General features: G+C 42.5%; 1 protein-coding gene across 1 annotated transcript in view; it reads left to right on the top strand.

Moving 5' to 3' along the window:
- LOC124556088 (inversin-like) overlaps positions 1-27,164 on the top strand; it is a 135,682-nt gene that overhangs the window by 102,536 nt on the left and 5,982 nt on the right. The window contains exons 6-8 of the mRNA XM_047130114.1: positions 1,027-1,155; positions 13,197-13,354; positions 26,423-26,648. Coding sequence (XP_046986070.1) covers positions 1,027-1,155; positions 13,197-13,354; positions 26,423-26,648 — 513 coding nt within the window. The remainder of the gene's footprint in view (positions 1-1,026; positions 1,156-13,196; positions 13,355-26,422; positions 26,649-27,164) is intronic.

Genomic DNA, 27,164 nt, shown 5'->3' with positions numbered 1-27,164 from the left:
GTAACCGGCAGACTCCCACCACTCAGATTGACAGGCTAAACCACGGGCGAATCACAGCATGATATCATGCGTTTCACGCATCCAATAGCAGATACATAGTATTTGTTTCTATGAGAGTCTATGCAGCCATTTCTTGGTGGATACCCATAGCTATTTATTCTGGATGGCATCCTCTCCATATTAAGATGCTCTTTCACATGTTCGTTCAGTAACGCTTCCTTGCTTCGAATTTTGGACTGCACAACTCTCTTCAAACGTTTCCAGGAATAACTTTGCTGCTTCTGTCTACCAGAAGTCCTGCGATAAATTATCCAATTTTTATTTTCGCTGAGCCACATGAACACTATAGTATCTGATAGAGAACCTCAATCAAATGACGTATCAAAATAGATTAGAAGCGGAGAGTCAGATAACAAATGGACAAGTCAGTAAAACTCCACTCTGCGGCACAATAAATTCACTACTCATTGTAGACACAGTAAAAATTTCGTTGCAACACCTGCTTTAAACGGAGAGGCTCCAAGGTCGGTACTGATTACGGCTTCCTGCATAATGTCTTCAGCCCGCTGACCATAAATTAGTTTAATTTTGGGCGTAGTACGAATGTGTTCAAATGATCAGTGCCGCCACGACTCTTATGCTTCACGTTACAATAAATAATAAAAATGTTACGTTCACAAGGGATTCCCTTTTTGTGGTCAATCCTTGCCGTCACATTTTTCTTGTGGGTACGCATTTGTGTTCGTGCAAATTAAATAATTTGTTGGGCACTAGCTTCGTTTTCCAAGTATGCTTTTATTGTGCCACAATTCGCCGTCGCACAGCATTTAAGAAACAGAAGGGGAACTGAACTTCACAGCCCTCCCGAATGAGTTTAATATCTCTTCACATAGCTCTGTGTATACGTAACCAGTCTGTATGATTCTTTAGTGATAAATGACCGAGTCGTTCGTTATTATTATATTCTAAGTAGTCGAAGATATTTGTCTTTTATAACACTCGGTCTACAAATATTTTCCATTTTAGGCACTGTTTTGGGCCATAAACAACGGGAATACTGATGTTGTGAAAGTTCTACTTAAAGCTGGTGCACTGAAAAGCATCAGCGATAAGGAATTCTTGCCCGCCGATCTTAGCGCCATTGCTACAGAGAAGGTAAGTGAGTTGTGTTCTGTATTTAAAGCACTTCAAATAAGATTTATTTCTGTTTTTTATTTCTACTGTGGGAACAGCAAACGCTCTATCATATTTGCCGCATGTCTAGTCATGTGAGTAACATTTCTCCTTTGTTGTTTTATTTTCCTTATATAGGTGTTTACAGCGAAGCGATGTGATGTGAAACTCAGGAAGCAAAAAAATAAATAAATAAAATGAAATAAAATAAAAATAAAAAATAGGTCTTTATCCCAAAACTCTCGAGTCGTAAGTTTTGAGCTGAAACGGTTCCCAACAACACCCTTCAAGCATCGAATAGATGACTCCACAAAACTGATAACAATGGAAACACACATCGAAGCAACCTAACACACACAAGTTCAGGACAGCTGGAACTCATTCGTAATTATTGTTAAATTGGTGACAAGGCCTATAGCTACATAACTCTTTAGTAAATTCATTTTGCACACAAACTGATAATATATTTTCTGCAAGTGTCGTGGGGTGCTTCAATTGAAAGTTTAAGTGAATGTTTAAACGTGGTCCTGTACATCTAACATAAATGAGTTATTACCCAGCAAAACAATGATATAAAAATTCATCTGACTTCTAAATAAGACAAAGATCACAGTTAACTCAGTTTGTTACATAAATGGAAAAGAAATGGTTTAACAATCATTGAAATAAATAAACTAAAGCCTTGATAAACCTGGATAAGGAATCCAGAATGTCATTCAAATAAGTAGGTACTGGATAAATCATTTACATTTGCGCAAGTCTTACCCTGATTGCCTAGGGTTAGTGCATAGAGATAGGAAATACTACATAAGGATGTGCGTATACACCTACGGTCAGAGTTGAAAGCTTGTTGACCCTCAAATGCAAACAAGTCTTCAGAATGAAGACTGAAATTACTTAACACCTTTAAAATTGATTCGACTTTCCCTACAGTTGGCCTCGCTGTTGCGGCTGGATCTAAGCATATTCATAATCTTCAGGTGACGGCTGAAGTGTACGCTACATCAGTTAATGGCAGTTTATCAGCAACTTGCGTCTAAGTTCAGCTTACCCCGCTGAGAACCTCTCGTCTAAGATGAGCCTGAAGAAGTCGTCTAGAAGTAAAGTCTGCCCATCAAGATGCTGACTTAAGAAGAAACTTTCCACTGTGCACTTCCGACAAGGAAGAGTCTGCTTTGTGCGTTTTTTTGGCGTTGCACAATTTTGATTGGCTGAATGACAAATACTGTGAGTGCCGACTAGTAAGCTGTTTTCTTACAAGATGCTGGTCTCCCTCCTTTACTCGCATTTCAGTTGGTTAACTAGTTACAAAATTAGTTACATTTGGCTCTACTAATCTGTCTCCTACGCTCTCCCTCTCTCTGTCTACCTTCGTACACTACTCGCCATTAAAATTGCTACACCAAGAAGAAATGCAGATGATAAACGGGTATTCATTGGACAAATATATTATACTAGAACTGACATGTGATTACATTTTTACGCAATTTGGGTGCATAGATCTTGAGAAATCAGTACCCACAACAACCACCTCTGGCCATAATAACTGCCTTGATACGCCTGGGCATTGAGTCAAACAGAGCTTGGATGGCGTGTACAGGTACAGCTGCCCATGCAGCTTCAACACGATACCACAGTTCATCAAGGGTAGTGACTGGCGTATTGTGACGAACCAGTTGCTCGGCCACCACTGACCAGACGTTTTCAATTGGTGAGAGATCTGGAGAATGTGCTGGCCAGGACAGCAGTTGAACATTTTCTATATCCAGAAAGGCCCGTACAGGAACTGCAACATGCGGTCGTGCATTATTCTGCTCAAATGTAGGGTTTCGCAGGGATCGAATGAAGGATGGAGCCACGGGTCGTAACACATCTAAAATGTAACGTCCAGTGTCCAAAGTGCCGTCAGTGCGAACAAGAGGTGACCGAGACGTGTAACCAATGGCACCCCATACCATCACGCCGGATGATACGCCAGTATGGCGATGACGAATACACGCTTCCAATGTGCGTTCACCGCGATGTCGCCAAACACGGATGCAACCATCGTGATTCTGTAAACAGAACCTGGATTCATCCGAAAAAATGACGTTTTGCCATTCGTGCACCCAGGTTCGTCGTTGAGTACACCATCGCAGGCGCTCCTGTCTGTGATGCAGCGTATGGTGTATGGTGTGGCAGGTGGCAGTTGGCGCTAAATAACGAAAAGTGTGAGGTGATCCACATGAGTTCCAAAAGAAATCCGTTGGAATTCGATTACTCGATAAATAGTACAATTCTCAAGACTGTCAATTCAACTAAGTACCTGGGAGTTAAAATTACGAACAACTTCAGTTGGAAAGACCACATAGATAATATTGTGGGGAAGGCGAGCCAAAGGTTGCGTTTCATTGGCAGGCCACGTAGAAGATGCAACAAGTTCACTAAAGAGACAGCTTACGCTACACTCGTTCCTCCTCTGTTAGAATATTGCTACGCGATGTGGGATCCTTACCAGGTGGGATTGACGGAGGACATCGAAAGGGTGCAAAAAAGGGCAGCTCGTTTTAGATTATCACGTAATAGGGGAGAGAGTGTGGCAGATATGATACGCGAGTTGGGATGGAAGTCATTAAAGCAAAGACGTTTTTCGTCGCGACGAGATCTATTTACGAAATTTCAGTCACCAACTTTCTCTGCCGAATACGAACATATTTTGTTGAGCCCAACCTACAAAGGTAGGAATGATCATCAAAATAAAATAAGAGAAATCAGAGCTCGAACAGAAAGGTTTAGGTGTTTGTTTTTCCCGCGCGCTGTTCGGGAGTGGAATGGTAGAGACATAGTATGATTGTGGTTCGATGAACCCTCTGCCAAGCACTTAAATGTGAATTGCAGAGTAATCGTGTAGATGTAGATGTCAAGGGTAACCTCAGCCATGGTCTCCGAGTCGATAGTCCATGCTGCTGCAAACGTCGTCGAACTGTTCGTACAGATGGTTGTTGTCTTACAAACGTCCCCATCTGTTGACTCAGGAATTGAGACGTGGCTGCACGATCCGTTACAGCCATGCGGATAAGATGCCTGTCATCTCGACTGCTAGTGATACGAGGCCGTTGGGATCCAGCACGGCGTTCCGTATTACCCTCCTGAACCCACCGATTCCATTTTCTGCTAACAGTCATTGGATCTCGACCAACGCGAGCAGCAATGTCACGATACGATAAACCGCAATCGCGATAGACTACAATCCGACCTTTATCAAAGTCGGAAACATGATGCTACGCATTTCTCCTCCTTACACGAGGCATCACAACAACGTTTCACCAGACAACGCCGGTCAACTGCTGTTTGTGTATGAGAAATCGGTTGGAAACTTTCCTCATGTCAGCACGTTGTAGGTGTCGCCACCGGCGCCAACGTTGTGTGAATGCTCTGAAAAGCTAATCATTTGCATATCACAGCATCTCATTCCTGTCGGTTAAATTTCGCGTCTGTAGCACGTCATCTTCGTGGTGTAGAAATTTTAATGGCCAGTAGTGTATATTGGCCATTAAGGTTGGATCTCCATAAGCACAGCCATGCTCTTTACGCCAAATTCTAACTCATGTACGTTAACCAATGGTATCCGTTTTTACATTCCCCTAGACATTCAGGTTTTTGGGGAGTCGGAGTCTCACGATCCTAAAAGAAGTCCTAAGTTTTCTGTCCCAATTCCACTTTCGAAGATGTTACCTTAACAGTCCGTGTATTTCAGTGAATTTTGCCTGTCTGCAGTTCGTTCCATAAGAACAGTTCTTTCGGTACTCTGCCAAAAACGGCCCGCATCCCCTGACCACTCATATCTTGTTAAAACGGAGTCTTTGTTGTCCCTGCACAACTTTGAGATATAATCTGTATTATGTGACTTTGGGTGCCCGGCGCCAAGGCGGCTTTCATTCAAAGCACTGTTGGGCTCGGCTGCCTGGCATGACCGTTCACACGTCTGCAGGTGGCACTTCCATGAATACCATTGAGGGCTGGTTCCCTGTCAGTTTTATTGCCATACAGAGTGTCCCCTCACCCACAGCGTAGTGCAGTCTACTTTCAAAATGGCTTATTATCTCGATGTATATGCAGTTCAACAAAGGAAATTGTAATCTAAGTATTTATATATTGGCAATCATTGGTACTGATTTATATTTCATATTCTGGTGGAGACAAATGTATTCCGATTTTCCTTTTGGGTTTTACATCAGTTACGGGTCAGTTTGGAAACAAGATCACGTAACAGTGCTTCAAAATATGTAATAAACGTTCGTCATAGCGTACGTTGTAGCGAAAATACAGCTATGAAGAACAAATGCATGTAGGAGGATCCAAATGTCATTGTTTGGGGTAACCGTACGGATAGAAGACAGCAGTTGTTGAGAAGGGAGTGAGACAGTATTGTATCCTGTCTTCCAGATTATTCAATCTGTGCACTGTGCAAGCAGTAAAGGGTATAAAAGAGGAATTTGGAAAAGGAAATAAAGTTCAGGGAGAAGACACTGCAACTTTACGGTTTGCCCATGACATCGCAATTCTGTCAGAGACGGCAAAGGTGTCGAAAGATCAGTTGAACGGAATTAATATTGTCTTGAAAAGAAGTTATAAGATGAATATCAACAAAACTAAAACAAGGATCATGGAATGTACTCGAATTAAATCAAATGATGTTAAGAAAGTTAGATTAGGAGATGAGACACTAAAAGTACCAGACGAGTTTCGCTATTTGGACAGCGAAATAAGTGACTATGTCCTAAGCAGACTGGACATAAAATGCAGACTGGCAACGACTGTAAAAACCTTTCTGAAAAAGAGAAATTTGTTGACAGCACGTACAAATTTAAGTGTTAGGAAGTATTTCAGAAGCTATTTTTCTGTAATTTAATTTTTTAAGAAATCAAAATGTGGACTAAAACAATTCAGAAAAGAAGAGCAGAAAAGGTTTTAAAATGTGGTGCCCCAGAAGACTGCTCAAGATTAGAGGGGTAGATCGGATACTGAGCATAATTCGGGAGAACAGAAATTTATGGCATAACTTGACTAAAAGAAAGGGTCAGTTGATAAGACGTATACGGGGTATCAAGAAATTGTCAATTTGATAATAGAGGGAAATGTGATGGGTAACAAATTATAGGAGACCAGGCATAACTACAAGAAGCAGGTGAAAATGGATGTAGGTTTCAGTAGTTATTGTAGCGCCTCTGCCTTTCAAATCGTAGAGAAACCTGCTTCTAGTGATGCAATCCTGGCACCTGTGAACAAGTGAGCAGAAAGCTGTCACCGCATTTCTCGAGCAGAAGCTGAAAGGGAACGAGCTGTCATGACGAAAGTCTCCGCCTGGCACTAAAGTGAGTCTGGTTGTCACACGACTAGCCTCGCTGGCTGCTGCTCGAGGCTGGGACATTGTCGACGCATCTTAGCACGGGAGCCAGGCTATCGCAATGGTAGCCCGGATTACACCACGTGTAAGCCTGGCATTGCGCCGCTCCCATGGTCCAAGTAGTCAAAACTGAAGCCGCTGCTTTTTGCAGAGATTAAGAGGCTTGCACAGGATAAACTAACGTGGAGATCTGCATCAAACCAATGTTTGGACTGCAGTCCACAACAACATACAAGACTGCAGTACGAATTTTAGTGCCTTTAGTTTGCACGAAACAGTTTACAAATACAATGGGGAACGTTTAGCTTTCCATAAACATAATGACAACAGTTTTCATTATTCTTTATTGCGTAAATATGTGTATGAGTGCCACTATGTGGCAGTCAGCATGAGCTTAGCATGGAGTTTACATGTAACAAAAGGTAAAATAAAGTGGTGGAAGATGTAATGTTTATATGTTGGAAGTCTTCGCAAAAACATACTGTTTGTTATTAGGTAACATACATTATATGCATGGAAAAAATCTTCTTGTGCTCAAATGCAAATTCTGTTAACAGGAACAGCTTGCAAGCGTATTTGTCCTTAAAGCTGTTTTTCGTCTTAGAACGTATTATGTTTACTACCCATTTCCACACACCGAGACGACTATTAGTATGAAATGTTTCACACATATGTAAAAACGCACGTTATATCTATCTAAAGATGAAAGGCTACTCACTAGCAGATATTTACAGGTTGTAAATAAGGAACAACAGAACAACACTGTCATTTCATTCTTCCAGTTGTGGGGATGAGGGAGGGATGTGTGGCAGCAGCACTGTGGCTGCTTTGTAGCCTTACAGATTTAAAACTATGCAATGGAAATTTAAAAATTTTAAAATGGAAAAAGCAAATGATGAAAGTAAAATTTATGATTTTGATGAGGCGTTGTAGTTTTGTTGCTGACGAGAGTGATTAGTGCTGTTGAGTTGCCTGGGGGTGGTCTTCAGTAACTTGAGGATCAGCTCCGAATAAAGAAGGAGTATGGAAAGGGATCGTGATAAGGAAAGTGGAACTGAGTTTGTTAAGGAGTCGGTTTTTGGGGTATTGGTTGTAGAAGAAAGCATTTACAGGTGAAAGTGCGAAGGTTGTGTTAAAAGATAGGATTTGTTGTGCACTGGCGAAGATTAGCAACAGTAAGACTGGAAGTACGAGTACAGCGCAGGCGTAAGTGAGAGAATAATTTACGACGTTATTTAGGTTGATGGAAACTAAGTGAGAACGATTGTGGCGCTGAGGTGAAAGATGGGACAGGCTATCATTTGGATTTGTTGGAGTATATGGGGGCGCTCGAACGGATGGATGGTTAGTAGGACTGTGGTGACAAACTGGATGATATATTCGGCAGTGAGTGAGGAATATAGGGAGTTGCTTGGGTGGAGCGGCGAGTCAATGCGTCAATGGAGCGGATGAGGACAGTAAAAGTTCGGGTTTGGCGGAAGGGGGTTTGGCCTCACACTTGTAGGCGTAGGTACGATTGTGTTGATCACAGGTATTGCATTTGTGTGGGTATTGTAGGTTAGGGCATTGTTTTAGGTGATGATGTGATTTGCAGTGCAGGCAGGTGGGTTGTTTTTACAGTTTAGGGTCAGATGATTATCATAAGTGAGGCAATTATGGCATTGATATACATGGGCTTGAGAGTGGGAAGGTTCAACTCAGTGTCTGCAGCGGAAAATGAGGGAGCCTTGTTTGATGAAGTGGTCAATTCATGATGGGGTTTCCGGGAAAGTGGGGACATCAAACATGGACCCGGAATTTGTTGTGAATGTGGAGAACTTTTCTGACTGTGGTGTCTGGGTTTCAGTTCAGTTACCACTAAACCTCCTCTGTCGTGATTTGCTGGTCAACTCCTTTGATTATGGCAGTGAGAGTCGCCAGACGGCAGGCGATTGGCGTTGTCTGGGATGTGGAGGTGCGAGAGTGAGCAAGGAAGCGTGGAAACCAAAGGAGATGGCAGCGAGACAGCACAGCAGGTGGGAGTGGAACTAGGGATTTGTGGATTTTATGTGGAGTTATTTGTGTAATTTTGAAGTTGGAGAGCTTCTTTTAATGTTAGTAACTAACAAAAGAGCAATCAAGTTATAACAGCCAGCCTGAACACCGTTGGGTGGCTTGCGGAGTATCAATGTAGATGTAGATGTAGAACATCTGCTTGATGGGTATAAGGGCGTATCAAAGCTTTTCGGTCAAAATTATAGAATTAGCTGAGCGCCATAAACTGAATACTTCAAGATGAAGAACAAATGGCCAAAAAAAGAGTATTTATTTTTATTGACATAAAGATCTTTCTTACAGCAATAATTCAAACTTATCGCCGCTGTTCAAACTGACGACTGCCAGTCTCAATGCAGGCATTATAATGACGCATAAAAATATCCACACTCTCTCAAATACCCCTTTTGTCTGCTGTACAATGAGACAGACTGTTAGAACCCTACAAACAATCTCTTCAGTTTTTATCTGGGTTTCACTTATCAGCGATTTAATGTAACACCATAATAACCAGTTAATGTCAGTGAAATTCGGCAGTCGTGTTGGTTATGGTACAGGGCCTCCTCCTTCTAATTTAATGATGAGGTTATGTTGATCAGGTACGATGGGATGGTGCACCGACATGTTGAAACTATATCCTCTGGTAGACAAGAGGTGTAGTTTCGAATAACTGCTTATCTGGCGATCTGAAACTGTAGTGGAGTACCCATTTTCATCGTTCCAGACATGGCTATTGCTTCAGTTGAAAAAAAGCATCACAGTTGAAAGAGGCCTTATCCGTGAATAATGCAAACTATAGGAAGCTAGACACTTCAGTGTTCCGTTGGATAATCCACTGACATAACTGAACTCTGGGTTTAAAAAAAAATCCCTTTACTGCTTGCACACGTTGTTTATGACAGGTGTGCATCCATTCTCTACCATCACCCTCTACATTGTATTCGTCGAAATGCACACTTTACGGACGAGTTGACGAGTTCGTGTAGGAGTAGTGCTGCATTTTTTCTGACATGATGTCCTGAAAACCACGGATCAAGCCAATCGCGTGTGTATACTAGTTGTTGGCTCTGAAAAACGTTTAACTAGGTAACACACTAATACACTACTGACCATTAAAATTGATACACCAAGAAGAAATGCAGATGATAAATAGGTATTCATTGGACAAATATATTATACTAGAACTGACATGTGATTACATTTTCACGCAATTTGGATGCATAGATCCTGAGAAATCAGTACCCAGAACAACCACCTCTGACCGTAATAACGGCCTTGATACGCCTGGGCATTGAGTCAAACAGAGCTTGGATGGCGTGTACAGGTACAGCTGCCCATGCAGCTTCAACACGATACCACAGTTCATCAAGGGTAGTGATTGGCGTCTTGTGACGAGCCAGTTGCTCGGCCACCATTGACCAGACGTTTTCAACTGGTGAGAGATCTGGAGAATGTGCTGGCCAGGGCAGCAGGCAAACAATTTCTGTATCCAGAAAGGCCCGTACAGGACCTGCAACATGCGGTCACGCATTATCCTGCTGAAATGTAGGGTTTCGCAGGGATCGAATGGAGGGTAGAGCCACGGGTCGCAGCACATCTGAATTATAACGTCCACTGTTCAAAGTGCCGTCAATGCGAACAAGAGATGACCGAGACGTTTAACCAATGGCACCCCATACCATCACGCCGGGTGAGTCCACTATTGAAAGTGCCGTCAATGCAAACAAGATGTGACCGAGACGTGTAACCAATGGCACCCCATACCATCACGCCGGGTGAGTATGGCGATGGCGAATACACGTTTCCAATGTGCTTTCACCGCGATGTTGCCAAACACGGATGCGACCATCATGATGCTGTAAACAAAACCAGGATTCATCCGATAAAATGACGTTTTGCCATTCGTGTACCCAGGTTCGTCGTTGAGTACACCATCGCAGGCGCTCCTGTCTGTGATGCAGCGTCAAGGGTAACCGCAGCCATGGTCTCCGAGCTGATAGTCCATGCTGCTGCAAACGTCGTCGAACTGTTCTTGCAGATGGTTGTTGTCTTGGAAACGTCCCCATCTGTTGACTCAGGGATCGAGACGTGGCTGCACGGTCCGTTACAGCCATACGGATAAGATTCCTGTCATTTCGACTGCTAGTGATACGAGGCCGTTGGGATCCAGCACGGCGTTCCGTATTACCATCCTGAATCCACCGATTCCATATTCTGCTAACAGTCATTGGATCTCGACCAACTCGAGCAGCAATGTCGCGATCGATAAACCGCAATCGCGATAGGCTACAATCCGACCTTTATCAAAGTCGGAAACGTGATGGTAATCATTTCTCCTCCTTACCCGAGGCATCACAACAACGTTTCACCAGGCAACGCCGGTCAACTGCTGTTTGTGTATGAGAATTCGGTTGGAAACTTTCCTCATGTCAGCACGTTGTAGGTGTCGCCACCTGCGCCAACTTTGTGTGAATGCTCTGAAAAGCTAATCATTTGCGTATCACAGCATCTTATTCCTGTCAGTTAAATTTCGCGTCTGTAGCACGTCATTTTCGTGGTTTAGCAATTTTAATGGGCGGTAGTGTACGTATTAATGAAAGCGCAGTTACATTCCGCAACGCCTTCAGAAACCATACGTGAGATTTTCATATTCTGTCGCTCGCTATGCGCAAATTTTTCTACATTGACTTTCCTACAAAAATGTCCTGTGCATTTTTTCTGTAGGACTGATAAATCGCGTGTAGCGAGCAAGAGAATATGAAACTCTTGCACGTGGTATTTAAAGGCGTTGTGGGTTGCGTAAAACCCATGGGTAGGGACAGCTGAATCACCCTGCATAGTATCAAATGAAATTAGTGACAGGACTGAGGATTTCTTGCTAGGGAGAACACAGCATCGTGGCTAGTGAGTCATCGACAAACGAAGAACTACCATTGCATGAGCTGCAGGAAACTGTTCATTGAATATTAATGAGCTGGCAGATAATATTGATAGTAACCTCAGACATTTTGCAGTTGTTGCGGTGATCTGTAATGAAGTATTATCTGAAAGAAACCTGCACAAGTATTCAGTCAGATCTTGACAACATTTCGAAGTGGTGCAAAGCATGATAACTTGCTTTAAATGATCAGATATGTAAAATTGTTGTCTTCACAAAACGCAGTAACGTAGTATCCTATGCTTGTAATTTCAATAAGTCGAAGTTGGTGTTAGTCAAATCACACAAATACTTAATTGCAATAATTTGTTGGAGTATCATATGTGTGATTACATAGGCTACGTGGTAGACAAAGCAGATGGCAGACTTCATTTCATTGGCAGTATAATGGGAAAATACAATTAGTTCGCAAAAGAGATCTAGTGTGGTGTCACCGCCAGACACCACACTTGCTAGGTGGTAGCCTTTAAATCGGCCGCGGTCCGTTAGTATACGTCGGACCCGCGTGTCGCCACTATCAGTGATTGCATACCGAGCGCCGCCACACGGCAGGTCTACAGAGACTTTCTAGCACTCGCCCCAGATGTACAACCAACTTTGCTAGCGATGGTTCACTGACAAAATACGCTCGCATTTGTCGAGATGATAGTTAGCATAGCCTTCAGCTACGTCATTTGCTACGACCTAGCAAGGCGCCATTACCAGTTACTATTGATACTGAATCATGTACAATCACGAGCGACGTTCACCATTAATGGACTAATGTTAAGTATTCCACCAGCTACGTCCGTTTTTCTAAATTCTAATTTCCTTGTCCTGTTCCAGACCTCACGCCAGCCTGCGTGAGCTAAAACGCGTGCCTTTCGGCTTCCTCTAATATCACGGTGTTGGCTCTCCTGCCAACCCACAACATCTAGAATGCTTAAAAAACACTCATGGAATTCATGCCAAAGAGGACTACCAGAGGATATTAAACGGACGAAAAAAAAGGCAGCACGATTGATTAAAAGTTTGATAGAAATGCTGAAAAAGATGAATGGCAGACTCTTGAAGATAAGCGTCAAGTATCTTGCGTTTCAGGAACCACTATTAAGTGAGAAATCTGGGAATATGCCGCAGCCCCCTACTTATTGCTAGTGGCTAATAACCCGCAGGATTGTCTCCATTCTTTATCAGTGCATCTTTCATAATGCTATTTTCTCTAATTTTTTCTGGCTTTGTCGTTACAAATGTTGTTTTGTTCCTCATGGGCAACTCATTTATCTCACACTCCTTCCCATCAGGTAACTTCCTATCTTTACTTATTTGTTAGATTTTCTGTGCTGGTAGTCTATGACCATGGAATCAGCAGTTTCATATGTACCTTAATTTCCAGAAGTTTATCGTGTATTGTGTATGTAAACAGATGCAGAAGAATTTTGCGTATCAGTCGATAACGGCTAAGTTCAGAGTTCTGACGAAGTTCTAAATAGAATATGTGTTTTAAGTTCATTTTACTCATTTATTTTGCAGTGCAGTATCACGATAATCTTACTTTGTTGTCCGCTCTATTATTTTAGAAAATGTAGCAGCGATGATCACAAATAGATTATTTATTTTGTACATTTCTTGTATAGAGCAAATTTGAAAATAATTTAAGAATTAATTGAGATCTTCTTTCAACAGATGGTTAAATTATTTCATAATGACACCAACAACAACAACAATAAAAAGCTGAGCAGCAAACGAAATGGGTTGGTAACAATCAATAAGGAGCTTCCGGCCTTCCTCGAAAGTAACGAAGCGTTGGTGAAAGGTCGGAGTACGAATCTGACTGACTTGATGTAAGTATTGTTTGATGATTAGTGAAACAGCTTTTTGGTACTCTTGTAAAGGGTGTTCACATTCACTTGAGTTTGCTAACATTTCTAAACATTACAAATCGTTGACGGTTTATGGTGACTTTGTTACAATTTACTGAAACTAAAACTTCTAAAGAGGTGAACAGTATGCGATTTCTGTTTGTGAAAAACAGTAGTTCACGTGTATATAGGCACAAATGATGGACAGAATTTAGGAATAAACTTCAAATTTTCTCAGATATGTGAGAATGGAGGTAGGAGAACTAAACCCGGCCCAAGGAGCGATTTGGTTGCCTCTCGATGCTAGCCAAACCACACTAAACCACCTGGTAACTGTATGAATGTAGACTTACCTGAGTGTAACACTGATGACAAGCTGTTGGCTTTCCAGTTAGGTGATAGTGATGGAATACTGCAACATCTCAATCAGTGTCATTTTCGTCAACTTCTGGCGAATTCTGGTGACCACCACAAAAAGTTGTACTGCGCCTCTGCGAAAGCGTCAGTTTGCTGTTGTGGAATTCACAGGATGCAGGTCTGAGATGTAGCCCACGTTACTGGATGCGATCACTCATTAGTATGGTTCAATGTGATATATATTAAAAAGAAACCTTTGAAGGCTAGCAGTATAGGGCAGACGGAAATAGTGGCACAGCACGCCTTTGCAAAAAACCCTCTGCGACGGTTTAGGCCTGCAGGCGGATGGTAGGGCTTATGGTGGATTAGGATACCACCAGCGATGTTCATGCAAAGGTACAAGGATTGTTAGTAGTGGGTAAGTTACAGTTGTTGCTGGGCACGGACAACGTCTCCTGCGCCATCCGTAGCTGTCTCTGTGTTGTAAAATGTCAAAGTCCTCACCAGAGAGGTCAATTGCATTACAAATATCGGCCGCTCAGCGTAAATTATCGCATCGGTGGACGAGCATTGTGCTCTTGAAGAATGGCATCACGTTACTGACACATACGAGGTTACACACGAAGATGACCAAGAGATAGCATTGTGCCATCAAAGTTTATTCAGTCGCTACCAGGCATGAGCTGAAGTCATATGCAATGACCCCCACACCATTATTCCAGGAGTAACACCACTGTGCACCTCTAAAACTTTGGAAGAACGAGGCCCCTCACCAGGTCACCAGCATACTCGTCAATGTGGTCACCAGGTTAGTGCAAAACTGTGAGTCATCGCTGAACACAGTGCGACGTTATTCATCAGCATTCCATGCTTCCCAAGCATAACACCACTCCAAACACAGCCGTTTGTGTAGTGCTGTCAAAGACAGTCTTCGCATGGGACAGTAATTCCTAAGTCTGGCTGCTGCTAGTCTCTGACCAATGGTGCAGGATGTCACAGAATGTTGGAGGCATACCTTTACATGATCTCGGATTGCAGCTGCAAGTGTGAAGCAGCTGAGGTATACTTCTTGCACAATACAGCGACCCTTCCTTGTGGTGTATAGATGTATATGTGCATGTAGATGATGGCCAAACGTGTTCGACCAGGACCTAGACAATGAGTATACCGACTCTCACGTGCCCATACAGTCCAACATCGGACAACTGTCAGATCTGGATTCCCCTTAAAACTGGATATTGCAGATTCGACCAGCTGACCAAATGGAGGCCACTCTCAAATTCTGTCAGGTGCAGATAACGCCAGCTCACATGATTATGCAGTATCTACGTGTCCTTCACAGTAATCACTCAACATCTAACGCTGTTCACGTCCGTTATATACTCTACCAGGCCTGATAACAAGACTAAACGCGAACAACCTGCCACAGAGAATGGCAGTTCTAACCATTTACATACCCTCCAATGGTGTTCACACATCCGAAGATACATTGAAATCCGACCATGTCTTCTGGGGCCCTCACTTTTTTTTCAGACGTTGCATATTTCAGCCTTCCATAGGTGATCCATTTTCCCTATGAAAGAATGTTTTTCGTTTCTCATACTTCCACCCATAGTTGTGATCTAATCGAATGTCTCCAATTTCATGTAGCACTGAGGGCGAAATTCATTGTGCATGTGAACAGTGCTTGTGTACTGTGCAGCGCTGCTTACGATTCATAGTACCTTGTCCTGCATGACTTGCATGTGCCGCAAAAATGTTTTCACTGCATATCTCCAGAGTGAGGATTGGTTAGTTGGCTGATTTGGGGGAGGGGACCAGACAGTGAGGTCATCGGTCCCATCAGATTAGGGAAGGATGGAGAAGGAAGTCAGCTGTGCCCTTTCAAAGGAACCATCGCAGCATTTGCCTAAAGCGATTTAGGGAAATCACGGAAAGCCTAAATCAGCATGGCTGAATGTGGGTTTGAACCATTGTCCTCCCAAATGCTTGTCCAGTGTGCTAATCTCCCTGTCACCTTGCTCGTTCAGACTGAGGATCTATATGAGTAAGTCATAAGTGGTTTAATAAGAGTCATATACATGGACCTAGCTACCCATCTACACTACTGGCCATTAAAATTCCTACACCAAGAAGAAATGCAGATGATAAACGCGTACTCATTTGACAAATATATTATACTAGAAGTGACATGTGTTTACATTTTCACACAATTTGGGTGCATAGATCCTGAGATATCAGTACCCAGAACAACCTCCTCTGGCCGTAATAACGGCCTTGATACGCCTGGGCATTGAGTCAAAAAGAGAATGGATGGCGTGTACAGGTACAGCTGCCCACGCAGCTTCAACACGATACCACAGTTCATCAAGAGTAGTGACTGGCGTATTGTGACGAGCCAGTTGCTTGGCCACCATTGACCAGAAGTTTTCAATTGCTGAGAGATTTGGAGAATGTGCTGGCCATAGCAGCTGTCGAACATTTTCTGTATCCAGAAAGGCCTGTACAGGACCTGCAACACGCGGTCGTGCATTATCCTGCTCAAATGTAGGGTTTCGCAGGGATCGAATGAAGGGTAGAGCCACGGGTCGTAACACATCTGAAATATAGTGTCCACTGTTCAAAGTGCCGTCAATGTGAAGAAGAGGTAACCGAGACGTGTAACCAATGACACCCCATACCATCAGGCCGGGTGATACGCCAGTATGGCGATGACGAATACACGCTTCTAATGTGCGTTCACCGCGGTGTCGCCAAACACGCATGCGACCATCATGATGCTGTAAACAAAACCAGGATTCATCCAAAATACTGACGTTTTCCCATTCGTGCACCCAGGTTCGTCGTTGAGTACACCATCGCAGGCGCTCCTGTCTGTGAGGCAGCGTCAAGGGTAACCGCAGCCATGGTCTCCGAGCTGATAGTCCATCCTGCTGCAAACGTCGGCGAGCTGTTCGTACAGATGGTTGTTGTCCTTCAAACGTCCCCATGTGTTGACTCAAGGATCGAGACGTGGCTGCACGATCCGTTACAGCCATGCGGATAAGATGCCTATCATCTCGAATGCTAGTGATACGAGGCCGTTGGGATCCAGCACGGCGTTCCGTATTACCCTCCTGAACTCACCGATTCCATATTCTGCTAACAGTCATTGGATCTCGACCAACGCGAGCAGCAATGTCGCGATAAAATAAACCGCAATCGCGATAGGCTACAATCCGACCTTTATCCAAGTCGGAAACGTGGTGGTACGCATTTCTCCTCCTTACACGAGGCATGGCAACAACGTTTCACCAGGCAACGCCGGTCAACTGCTGTTTGTGTATGAGAAATCGGCTGGAAACTTTCCTCATGTCAGCACGTTGTAGGTGTCGCCACCGGCGCCAACGTTGTGTGAATGCTCTGAAAAGCTAATCATTTGCATATCACAGCATCTTATTCCTGTCCGTTAAATTTCGCGTCTGTAGCACTTCATCTTCGTGGTGTAGCAATTTTAATGGCCAGTAGTGTATTTAGCGTGTTTTGTCTGTTAAGCGTTGAATAGAGTTCTATGAGCATCGTGTTTGCTCGGTTGGCGACGTATTGTAGGTGATCCCTCAAGTCCGTTTCCAGTCCAGTCAGACACTGAGGTACCTGACTTTCTCACGGAAACATATTTTGTCAATACATTGCGAATGTCCCTCTATTTTAACGTGAGAGATGGCCCCCTTCCAACCTGGATCCGGGCTCTATGGTGTGAGCAGAAAGGGTGGGGTGGGAGTGGGGGTGGGGGGGAGGGAAGAGACATGTGCGGAAATGAAGATGATACCACAGCTGTGGTCAAATGTGAATGGTACAAGTGTGTCGTAGGAGGAGAGGGATGTAATCACCCTAAAAGTGAGCAACTATTAAAAATAAAAAAAAACACAAAAAAACCAATAGCAATGACTATCTTATGCTACGAATGCATCTCGGCTTTGCTTCTACAGGAAAACGAAAGAATGTAATAGCATCACACAACTATCGAAGAAGAAAAACTTCCACCAAAACAGTGCGTGTGACTTCACCTCGATGTGTTTATACAGACTAAGTAACTTAGGACCAGCCTTACCTACCCTCCTATCTCCTCCCCTCCCTCCCTTTCCTTCCTCCACAGGTAGGGATACTGCTTTTCCATGCATCTTCTAACCTATCGGTGATAGTACTCAAAGAGATCCATCTGCTAGCAGTGCTCTGCTTTTGTCGGTGTTGGGTTGACAATGACACACTGTTTCAGGTCTGCAGAAATTAAAGGTATTTCTAGGAAATGCTTTTCCTTTTAACAATACCAAACTACTCGACCATTCGTCACGAACAGCTCTCCACAAGAAGAACGGCCAACAGCATGCTACGGCCCTCGGCTACGTTTCGCGGTGGGAAGAGGCAGCTCTAAGGACTGCACTCGCGAGCGGGATGAGTGCCTTGACAAACGGCCGTTGTGGTCGCCTCGGGCGGTCACTCTGCACTACCCACGCTGCCGCCGGCCGCTTCCAGCAGCCTCCCTCAGTCCGTCCACTCTTCTAGCCTCAGAGAACTCAAAATTAGTGTCTGTGGCAGTCTCGTAAACAAATTGTCATGCATGTGGATATTACATAAATTTCAGACTCACAAATATCAATACAGAACAGCGGCTTTCTCGCTCTCTATTCCCAAGTCGGAAAAAAACATAGTCACTCTTAGACCCGACAGCAAGCTACAATTCACATCCCCTTCCTCTCGTTATACCGTAACATCCCGCTGAGTAAGACCACGAACTCACTCTACGATGTCGATAATTCATGAGCAAACTGCCGATGCCAGAGCCCTATAAGAATCATTTTTGTCGTATTTTCCTCACTTTAACGTATTTTCCATCAATTTTCATAATTTTATCTCGTTTACCGTAATTTCGACGCATTTTATTAGATTACTCGAGTTCCACACCACTGCTCTCGACGAGCTGTCATGTCAACAAGATATGTCATATCATCGATCTTACAATGCTATCAGCCAATAACACTGCAGCGTGGTTCTCAATTTCTGTACATTGCTAAACCTAGCCCTCCATTAGTTTGCGAGTACTATATACATGTGGCAGCACTCTACCCTCTATTTTAAAACGAACTGCCTCTTTGTTGAACCTATCGGCTAAGTATCCTGAGCTAAACTCTAGATGGTGCCTCTATGTATCTTGTGACTATTCCTACGTCTTTAACCAAGCCTCCCTGCGACATTGTCTACGATTTAATTTGGAAATGACATGAAGTAGGAGGGCACTATACCCGCTACATTTGCCGGCCGGAGTGGCGGTGCGGTTCTAGGCGCTACAGTCTGGAACCGAGCGACCTACGGTCGCCGGTTCGAATCCGGCCTCGGGCATGGATGTGTGTGATGTACTAAGGTTAGTTAGGTTTAATTAGTTCTTAGTTCTAGGCGACTCATGACCTCAGAAGTTAAGTCGCATAGTGCTCAGAGCCAACCCGCTACATTTGACGTCTCACGAAGGAACAGAATGAGCTGAGTTCCACATAATCAATACACTTCGATATTTTGCTTTCGGAAAGAGCATGACACGTGTTCCAAACTTGTACAACCGACTGATGCTAATCACATAGACTGGCATTCTCATTCTAGTGCCGGGACTGCTGTTCTGTAAAGACTGTGGATACGAGCCTGATTCATTTGAGAGTGTTGTGGTGATATAATAACAGACGGTTAAGAAGAAGAAGAAACTTATGGCTTATGCATGATGGAGCTCCAGACAGAAGAAGTTTGAAACATTTTACGTAAATCACTTGTGCTACCAATTCGGGAGTACTGTTCTAGTGTTTGGAGTCCACACCAAGAACGTACTGGAAAGGGAGAAATGATCATAGAACACAAACACACACTCCCAAGGCTACATAATTCTGCACTTAAACATGGTATAGTGTTAAAGCAGTGTGGTTTACGATATATTAGCCGTGGAATGCAATGCTGTTAATACCCCACTGCAAGAAATATATTTCCAAACCTGACATACGTTCACCCTGCAATTTTTCTATTCCAGTCACTATGGAGGCAAAATTCTATCGTCTACACCAAAGAGAAAAAAACATAGATTATTTGTCATACATGACTATATACTCGTAGGTTCCGGAGGTGTATAGCGCCCACTGTTTACATTCGATTGCGGTTCAGAAATTATGCTGTGCTCACATCAGTCCTATAAAATGATCGTCAAAAACGGAAAATATAAGAAACAATTACATCTTATGAGGAAATAGACAAATGCATAGCAGCCGTGTTTGACATATGAAATTACACCCCAGACTGCACTAAAACATAGCCTCTTCCACTCACAACAACTTTCAAGCAAAGGTATACACAGGAATTTGCTTCGCTGTGGCGACTGGCCTCAGCATATTTAGAGTCTGCAAGTGACGGCTGCTGTGGCTGAAACATGAGTCATTGTCTCCTTCCCAATAACTCGTCTCTGTCAAAGTCTAAATACAACCTCAGTCCGGTGAGATCCTCTCACCTCGGATGTGCGGAGAGGAGGTCTGGCATAGAGGCAGCATAGAAGTGAGTTTGGAAGTGAAGTGACGATCTGCAGAGTGTTTCCAACGAAAAAAAAATCTTTTAAGTTCTGTGTTTTTCAGTATTGTGTAATTCTGATTGGTAGAATACTGATTGTTGTGAGTGCCGACCAGTAAGATGCCTTACAAGACGCTGGCCTCCCTTCCTTACTCGTATTCCACATGGTTAACCAGTTAAAAAACTTGTTATTCTTGAAGCTCCAAAAATATGTGTTTTACTCGCTCTCTCTGCCTTCCTTCGTGCACCGACCAATACGGTTACATCTCTGCAAGCACAGTTGCACTCTCTTCTCCCTCTCCTTGATTGTTCATGTGAACTAATAGGAGCTGCCTTTACGTTTCTTTAAATATTCATTTACGTAGTTTGGCGTGGCCCGGTTATGTGTCGGCGTCTCATGCGCCACAGGGAACTCCCAACTTTCTGTTCCCGTTCCACTTTCTAAGATGCTATGTTAACGGAATTCCGTGCTCCGCATTGTCTTCGGGGCTACTCTCTCTCTCCCTCTCTCTCTCCCAACTAAACAAAACACCACTCTGACCATTTTCAGAGCTGTCTCTTGTCTTTCTTCACACAGGGAAGCAAACGGATGGTTCTGCGAATGGCGAAGGGGGTAGACTCCCTGGGAGTTTCAAGACCTAGACCTTCTTACAAGCATTGATTTTGATTTTCCAGTGGCCTTTTGTATAGCTATGCATGTAATTTAATGTATGAAATCAAAATCCAATTGGTCATGTGTTGGAAATCAATAGTACTAATTCAGATTTTATTACCTGGTGGGGATTAATTTATTCCAATTTAACTTGACTATCCCTTACAGGCTTTTAACAAGTTACGGGACAGTTTGATTAAAACGGCCACCTAACAACTTCACCCATCATACGCACGTGGTCAGCTATCTAAATACTAACTGGGTTCAATGTAGGTTGAGTGATCGAGGAAAAACCGTTGTATTCTATGTGGCAAGGACGTTGGCAGCTGCATGTGAGAAATGTAGATTAATTGTTGAGGTCCCTATCAGATAAGATGAAATTTTTTGGTATGTATAGAAATTTCAAGGTAGATTTCTTAAAAGATTCTGACAAGAGAAACTGATCATTTCCAACTCATGTGCAGCAATATAGCAGGACCCTAGTTGATAACATTTTTGTAGACAGTGCTCTAGATGAAACAATTAATTTGTACCAGACTGTTAATGGACTATTTGATCATGATGGACAATTAACGTAAATAAACAGTGTAACTCCTCACATCTCTGAGGCAAGTTCATACAGTGACTTATTAATGAGAACAAGGTACAGTGTTTTAAGTACAAGTTAAAATAGGTGGAATGGGATTAAGCCAGTATGGAATGAAATGCTAATACGAAATTCAGTACATTCCACAGCAAATTTGTGTCAATATATGAAGGTATCTTTCCTAAAAAGTTGTCCAGGAAGTCTATTAAAAATAAGTAAGCTGTGTGGGAATAATTAGAAAGTATTTTAACGTCAACTAACATACAACTTCATTTGTACAGAATGTCTGTAACATGGAAGTTACATAACATGTAATCTGAAGTTCACTCTTTGTGACTGATCTCCCGGCTTTCTTTTGTTGCGATCAAACTTCATCATTCTGTTATTTAAGCTAGAGTTTCACCACTCTATCCACTGGAACGTTGTATATTTATCCACTGACTCGTTTTAAAGTCTTGGTGACGTACCAACCAGAATCCTATCAGCTTTCCTGAAAGAAATTGTTCTTTACCCCAAATTCTTGTTACTTTTCAACCCCCTCTCATTTACTTACTCTAGCACGTTCATCACCTATTTTGCGACTCTCAGCAGCAGTCTCCAAAAATGGTTGTGTGCCTGGCCCGTCTACTCAGCATCGTAAAACCCGCAAAAAAGAAGAAAAAGTTACCCCATGACCCGCCCATAGTCGATCGACCAAGCCAGTCTCACTCTCTTAACGGCGTCAGAACTCTTCATCGCTGTCACTGCTAACATTCGAAAAACAACTTCTCATGTACAGCCGCTTCCCACTCTCAACGATAATACTGTGCACAACTGAGAAAATATCAACGCAGGAATACCAAACTTGCTCCAAAGAAGAAGTCATCCCGACTTATACTCGAAGAAGCAAAACTACTAATAAATTCTACTGGATTTTACACTACTATTAATGATAAGGATAAGACTAATCAGCTTAATGACGACTCCAGAAACAAGCCACATCAGTAACGAAATCTTCCAAGAACGTGACTGCAGTTATAAGTAAGTTCTACTCACCTTTCGCCAGCTTGACGATGCAGCTGTCATTGCAGCAATATCAGGCTGCGTCATACCTGGCCAAATCTTATGCCCCAAGCAAAGTTCCACAAAAAGGTATTTAATATCAGTGTCAGCTAAATTTAAAGATTCAGTGAAAGAAAAGTCAGCAGTCCAAGAAACCATTTCTGAACACTACATTCCTTATTAATTGGTAAAACAATTCTGAACCAAAGTGTTAAACCGTCAATGGCCACTATTAGATGATTTCCCAGTAGTTCTGTGAAGTTACTGCCCTTTCCTCAGCGACAGGAAGTTATATTATAATAACTTGCTGACAGCTTTGTGGATGGGACTCTTCCCTGTGCAGACTGTATGCTACAATCCGATTTCTCTCGTGTTTCTGGCCAGAGCCTCCAAACCTGTAGCCAACGTTTCGTCGTTGGTGGTGGCTGACGATGGCATGACATGCAAATGTCACTGTCAACAGTCCATCTGCGTCTCCCCAGCTGTTTCGTAGCGTCGCTTTCTCCAAGCCTTCTCGCACCAACAGACCACCCATTGGTCAGTTTTTTCGGCTTCCTGTTTCTCTACTACATTTAACCTTTCGCGTGGTTTAGAAAATAATATAGTTAGTATTTTAGATTCGTGTGTACCCTTCCCCTCTTTGTCAGTGATAAATTAAACATTCGAAGTTTCGTTAGCTACTTTAGAAACATACTCTTTGAAACTCGTTCGCTAGCTCGCTACCAATGACAGACTTCTTGCTTGTTGGTGGGGCCCTCGCCCATCCCTGCCTTTCACGATGCTACATTAACTAAGGCGTTCGTTTTTGGCCCCTTGACGCCTTATCGGACAACTTTACTTAAACTTTCAAAACATTTCTCTTGGCCACGAATCACAACCGTTACACCTTCTCTAAGTATAAGTGTGAAGCGTCGTCTGTCCACACTTCACATTCTATATAACCAGTTATAAATATCAATATATTGATCCACCATAGGGTTTCTACTGTATATAGCTGCAAGCGTTCGCTGTCAATTTTTATAGTGTTGTTGCATTAACTCACAAGCTATGGACTTGGAGATACTTACTCATACAGTATCACGCAGGAGTAACACGTCGTCGCATGAATTTTGTGGCATACCGAAAGCACTGAGGTAACACCCTGGCTGATGACAGTTCAATGCAATCCAAAACTAGACTGCTCCTGTTTTATGGAATCTCAGATGTGCTCACTACGATTTACACCACGTAACATGAACGGCCACACAAGTACCCTCACCCCTGTAAAGTTTATTTCAAATGATTCCGTTATATTTCAGGAACAACGGCAAGGTAAGCGCAGGGTGTCAAGGCTGAAGTCTAAGGACCACACCACAAAAATTTAAGTAAAGAAGACTTAGTCTTAATTGTGTGGTGTTGGCCTTCTGTAATCATAACAGCCGTAGATGTAATTATTTTTTATAGACTTATTTCGCTGAATTTTTCAGTTCACGGTTCATATGAGTTAAGTCAGCATTCGCCTCTGAAACACTGCGCTCCATCGCATCAAACTCCCCAGTGGCGCCATGTCCGACACGTGGCCCTGCAGTAGGCAAAATTGCTAATACTTTTGAGAGAACGGCTAACGGAATTTTTGTGATATGAAATGAGTTCCAACTCGCGCGAAGTAGATTTCCTGCAGAAAATATTTTGGCAATATGAGGGCCTTACGCTGGGGATTCACTCAGCCTTGTAGTGCACGCAGCAGCAAGGTGCTGCCTAAGTACCATGAGGTTTTTTGACTTTTTGGAAGAAATTTATCTACTTATCACAGCCTCAACTAACAGGTACAAAGTTCTAACCTATTGCTTGAAAAAGCAGGAACTGAAAAACCAATTCTCGTGCCTATAGGGAAATAAAGAGCGCATTTTTTGTAATTTTAGACGACATAGAAGAGTTAGAGAAATCATGTGTTACCTATCAAATTTTAGAGGACATAGAAGAGTTAGAAAAATCATGTGTTACCTCTCTAAGTTTGCGCAACGAAGTGTCAGAGATGTTATACTGATCATGTTTGCTGTGTTCTAGCACCAGTTGGAAGTATTAACCGCTGATTCTCTGTTATCCAGATGTCGAAAATGAAAACGTGGCTTTGTTTGGAATTTTGGGGTGATATCTTGGGACTATTAAACAAAGTAGTGAAACTCTGCAGAATACTCGACTGGACGTGATCACGGCTGCATTAGCACTGGCATCCATAACAAGGCTCCTAGAATCAAAAAGGGATAACTTTGAATTATATGATGTGAAAGTTACTGAGTTAGCTCATTGGGCTTAGTAGAAAAGTGAAACACAACGCAAGTGCAAAACAAACGTGTGTTTATCAGCTCATGTTTGTGTCGGAGCACTTGGAAGTCGAAGTGACTTTACAAGAAAAATTACAAACCAAGACATTCCTTCCTGCCATAGAACGGTTTGCACCTACACTGTGACAAAGGCTTGGGGTATACAAACTACTTGATTTCCATATTTGGTTTCTCTACAACGAAGAAATCATTGCAGTAGCTCACATTTTAGTCTAGATATATAACAATGCATTAATTTCTTAGACGGTAAAATAGAAAATAACTTATTTAGTTCAAGGTTTTCTACCACAAATTTCAAAAATACGACGAGGAAAATGAAAAACTAATTAGTCAGTAGAGGTGGATGTACAAACCCTTCCTCAACAAGAAAAAGTCTAATGTTGTTTCTCTAATATCGAAGCCGCTTTAAGAATTTGCCTGCGACATAGGTCAAAAACAGCAGTCTATAGCCATTTTCAGAATTAAAGTTGATCACAAACAGACTTCGAATCTCCATGTCAGAAGATAGACTCAATGTTGTTTCTTCGCTTAGAATCGATAGTTATATTTTAAGCCAACTAAGCTATGGAGATGTTATAAGTAAGTTGGGTTGGTTTGTGGGATTAAAGGGACCAGACTCCTACGGTCATCGGTCCCTTGATGTTATAAGTAGCTTCATCAGTATTAAATGTAGGCGCATATGCAGTAACCAATAAGATTATTTGAAACTTTCATTTTAGGGCTCGTTGTTTGGGAAAGTACTGTATTTGAGGTAAGTATAATTAAAATATTCTTGGTTGTTATAGTCCATCTGATAACTTTCATTTGCCTAACAAACATGCTTGCTTATAATTACAGTATGTTATTTTAAACTGAAATACCGATTTTTGGGTGGACATGGATCCCAACATTTTCTTTAAAAAGAAGTATAGTTGTTCATAATGATGTTAACAAATCATGTAGAATACCTTAATGATACCGGTTCGTTAATTTTTTAACTTCATCAGTTCATTAAGACATAAACTGTGTACTAAAATTTTATATATTTAAATAACAAATGTTAAACAGTGCGTTACAGTCATTTAGTTCTAAAATTAGGGTCTGAGTTAAAAGATTGTCTGTTATGTTGCGGCAATAGCCTGTGAGATACTTCAAGTGAACAAGTGGATGAACATTATTTGAGATTAGGTTCCTGCGTCTTTCGCCGATGAGTATCGATGTCAGAAATTTTAGTAACCCCATTACATTGTATGTAATACCTCTACCATACACTTGAATAGCGCCCATAGTTCAGATAATAACATTCCTGTAATAGCTTCATCTGACGATGAGGTTGCAGTGGCTCGAGAACTAGTTAATAGCGCCATAAATCGTATTAAGTTCAACAAGCGACCGGATGAGTATCATACCTACATAAAACGTCAGTATCTGTAATTCCGTCGTCACTGGAGGAAGTACTATGTCATTTCTTTTTCCTGATGTTCTAAATCGCCATTTAGCTTAACAGTGATGAATGTTAAACGTATCTAATTTTACAGACTGAAGGATGGCCTCAGCAAGATAGAAGAACTGAAAAGGAGGTTCTATCAGCAGTACGAAACTATCTACTACCTGAGGTTGAGGCTAGACAGTGTACCAAAGCAGCATCAGCCAGTTTCAAAAATGCCCATTACAAAGAAGTTGGCTACACAGGCTAGAGAGGCTATGACGGCAGCTGAGTGTGTTTATCACAACCTCAGGTTTCTCCATCACTTTACAGTTCAGGTAAGAATAATACTTGCCTAAAAAAAGACAGTTTATAGATTGTAAAGTCAGTTGTACCAAAAACATGTGAGTGGTGTTATAAATTAACTTGAAAATGTATGTACGCAATCACGTTCAGATGGTTCAAAATGGTTCAAATGGCTCTGAGCACTATGGGACTCAACTGCTGTGGTCATAAGTCCCCTAGAACTTAGAACTACTTAAACCTAACTAACCTAAGGACAGCACACAACACCCAGCCATCACGAGGCAGAGAAAATCCCTGACCCCGCCGGGAATCGAACCCGGGAACTCGGGCGTGGGAAGCGAGAACGCTACCGCACGACCACGAGATGCGGGCTCACGTTCAGAGAACCAGGTGTTGCTGAGCAGCCGATGTGTCTTCATCTGCCAATTGGCGTCGTTGGATATGGTACAGAGAGACATAGAGTCAGATCACCGCTCTCCTTGCCGTTAGTAGCTTTCCAGACTTTAGAGCCGCTACTTTCCATTTAAGTAGGCTGAGAGTACTCCATT

Source organism: Schistocerca americana, chromosome X, assembly GCF_021461395.2.
Source record: "Schistocerca americana isolate TAMUIC-IGC-003095 chromosome X, iqSchAmer2.1, whole genome shotgun sequence".
Taxonomy (NCBI): Eukaryota; Metazoa; Arthropoda; class Insecta; order Orthoptera; family Acrididae; genus Schistocerca; species Schistocerca americana.
This window is presented reverse-complemented; position numbering and strand designations above follow the sequence as displayed.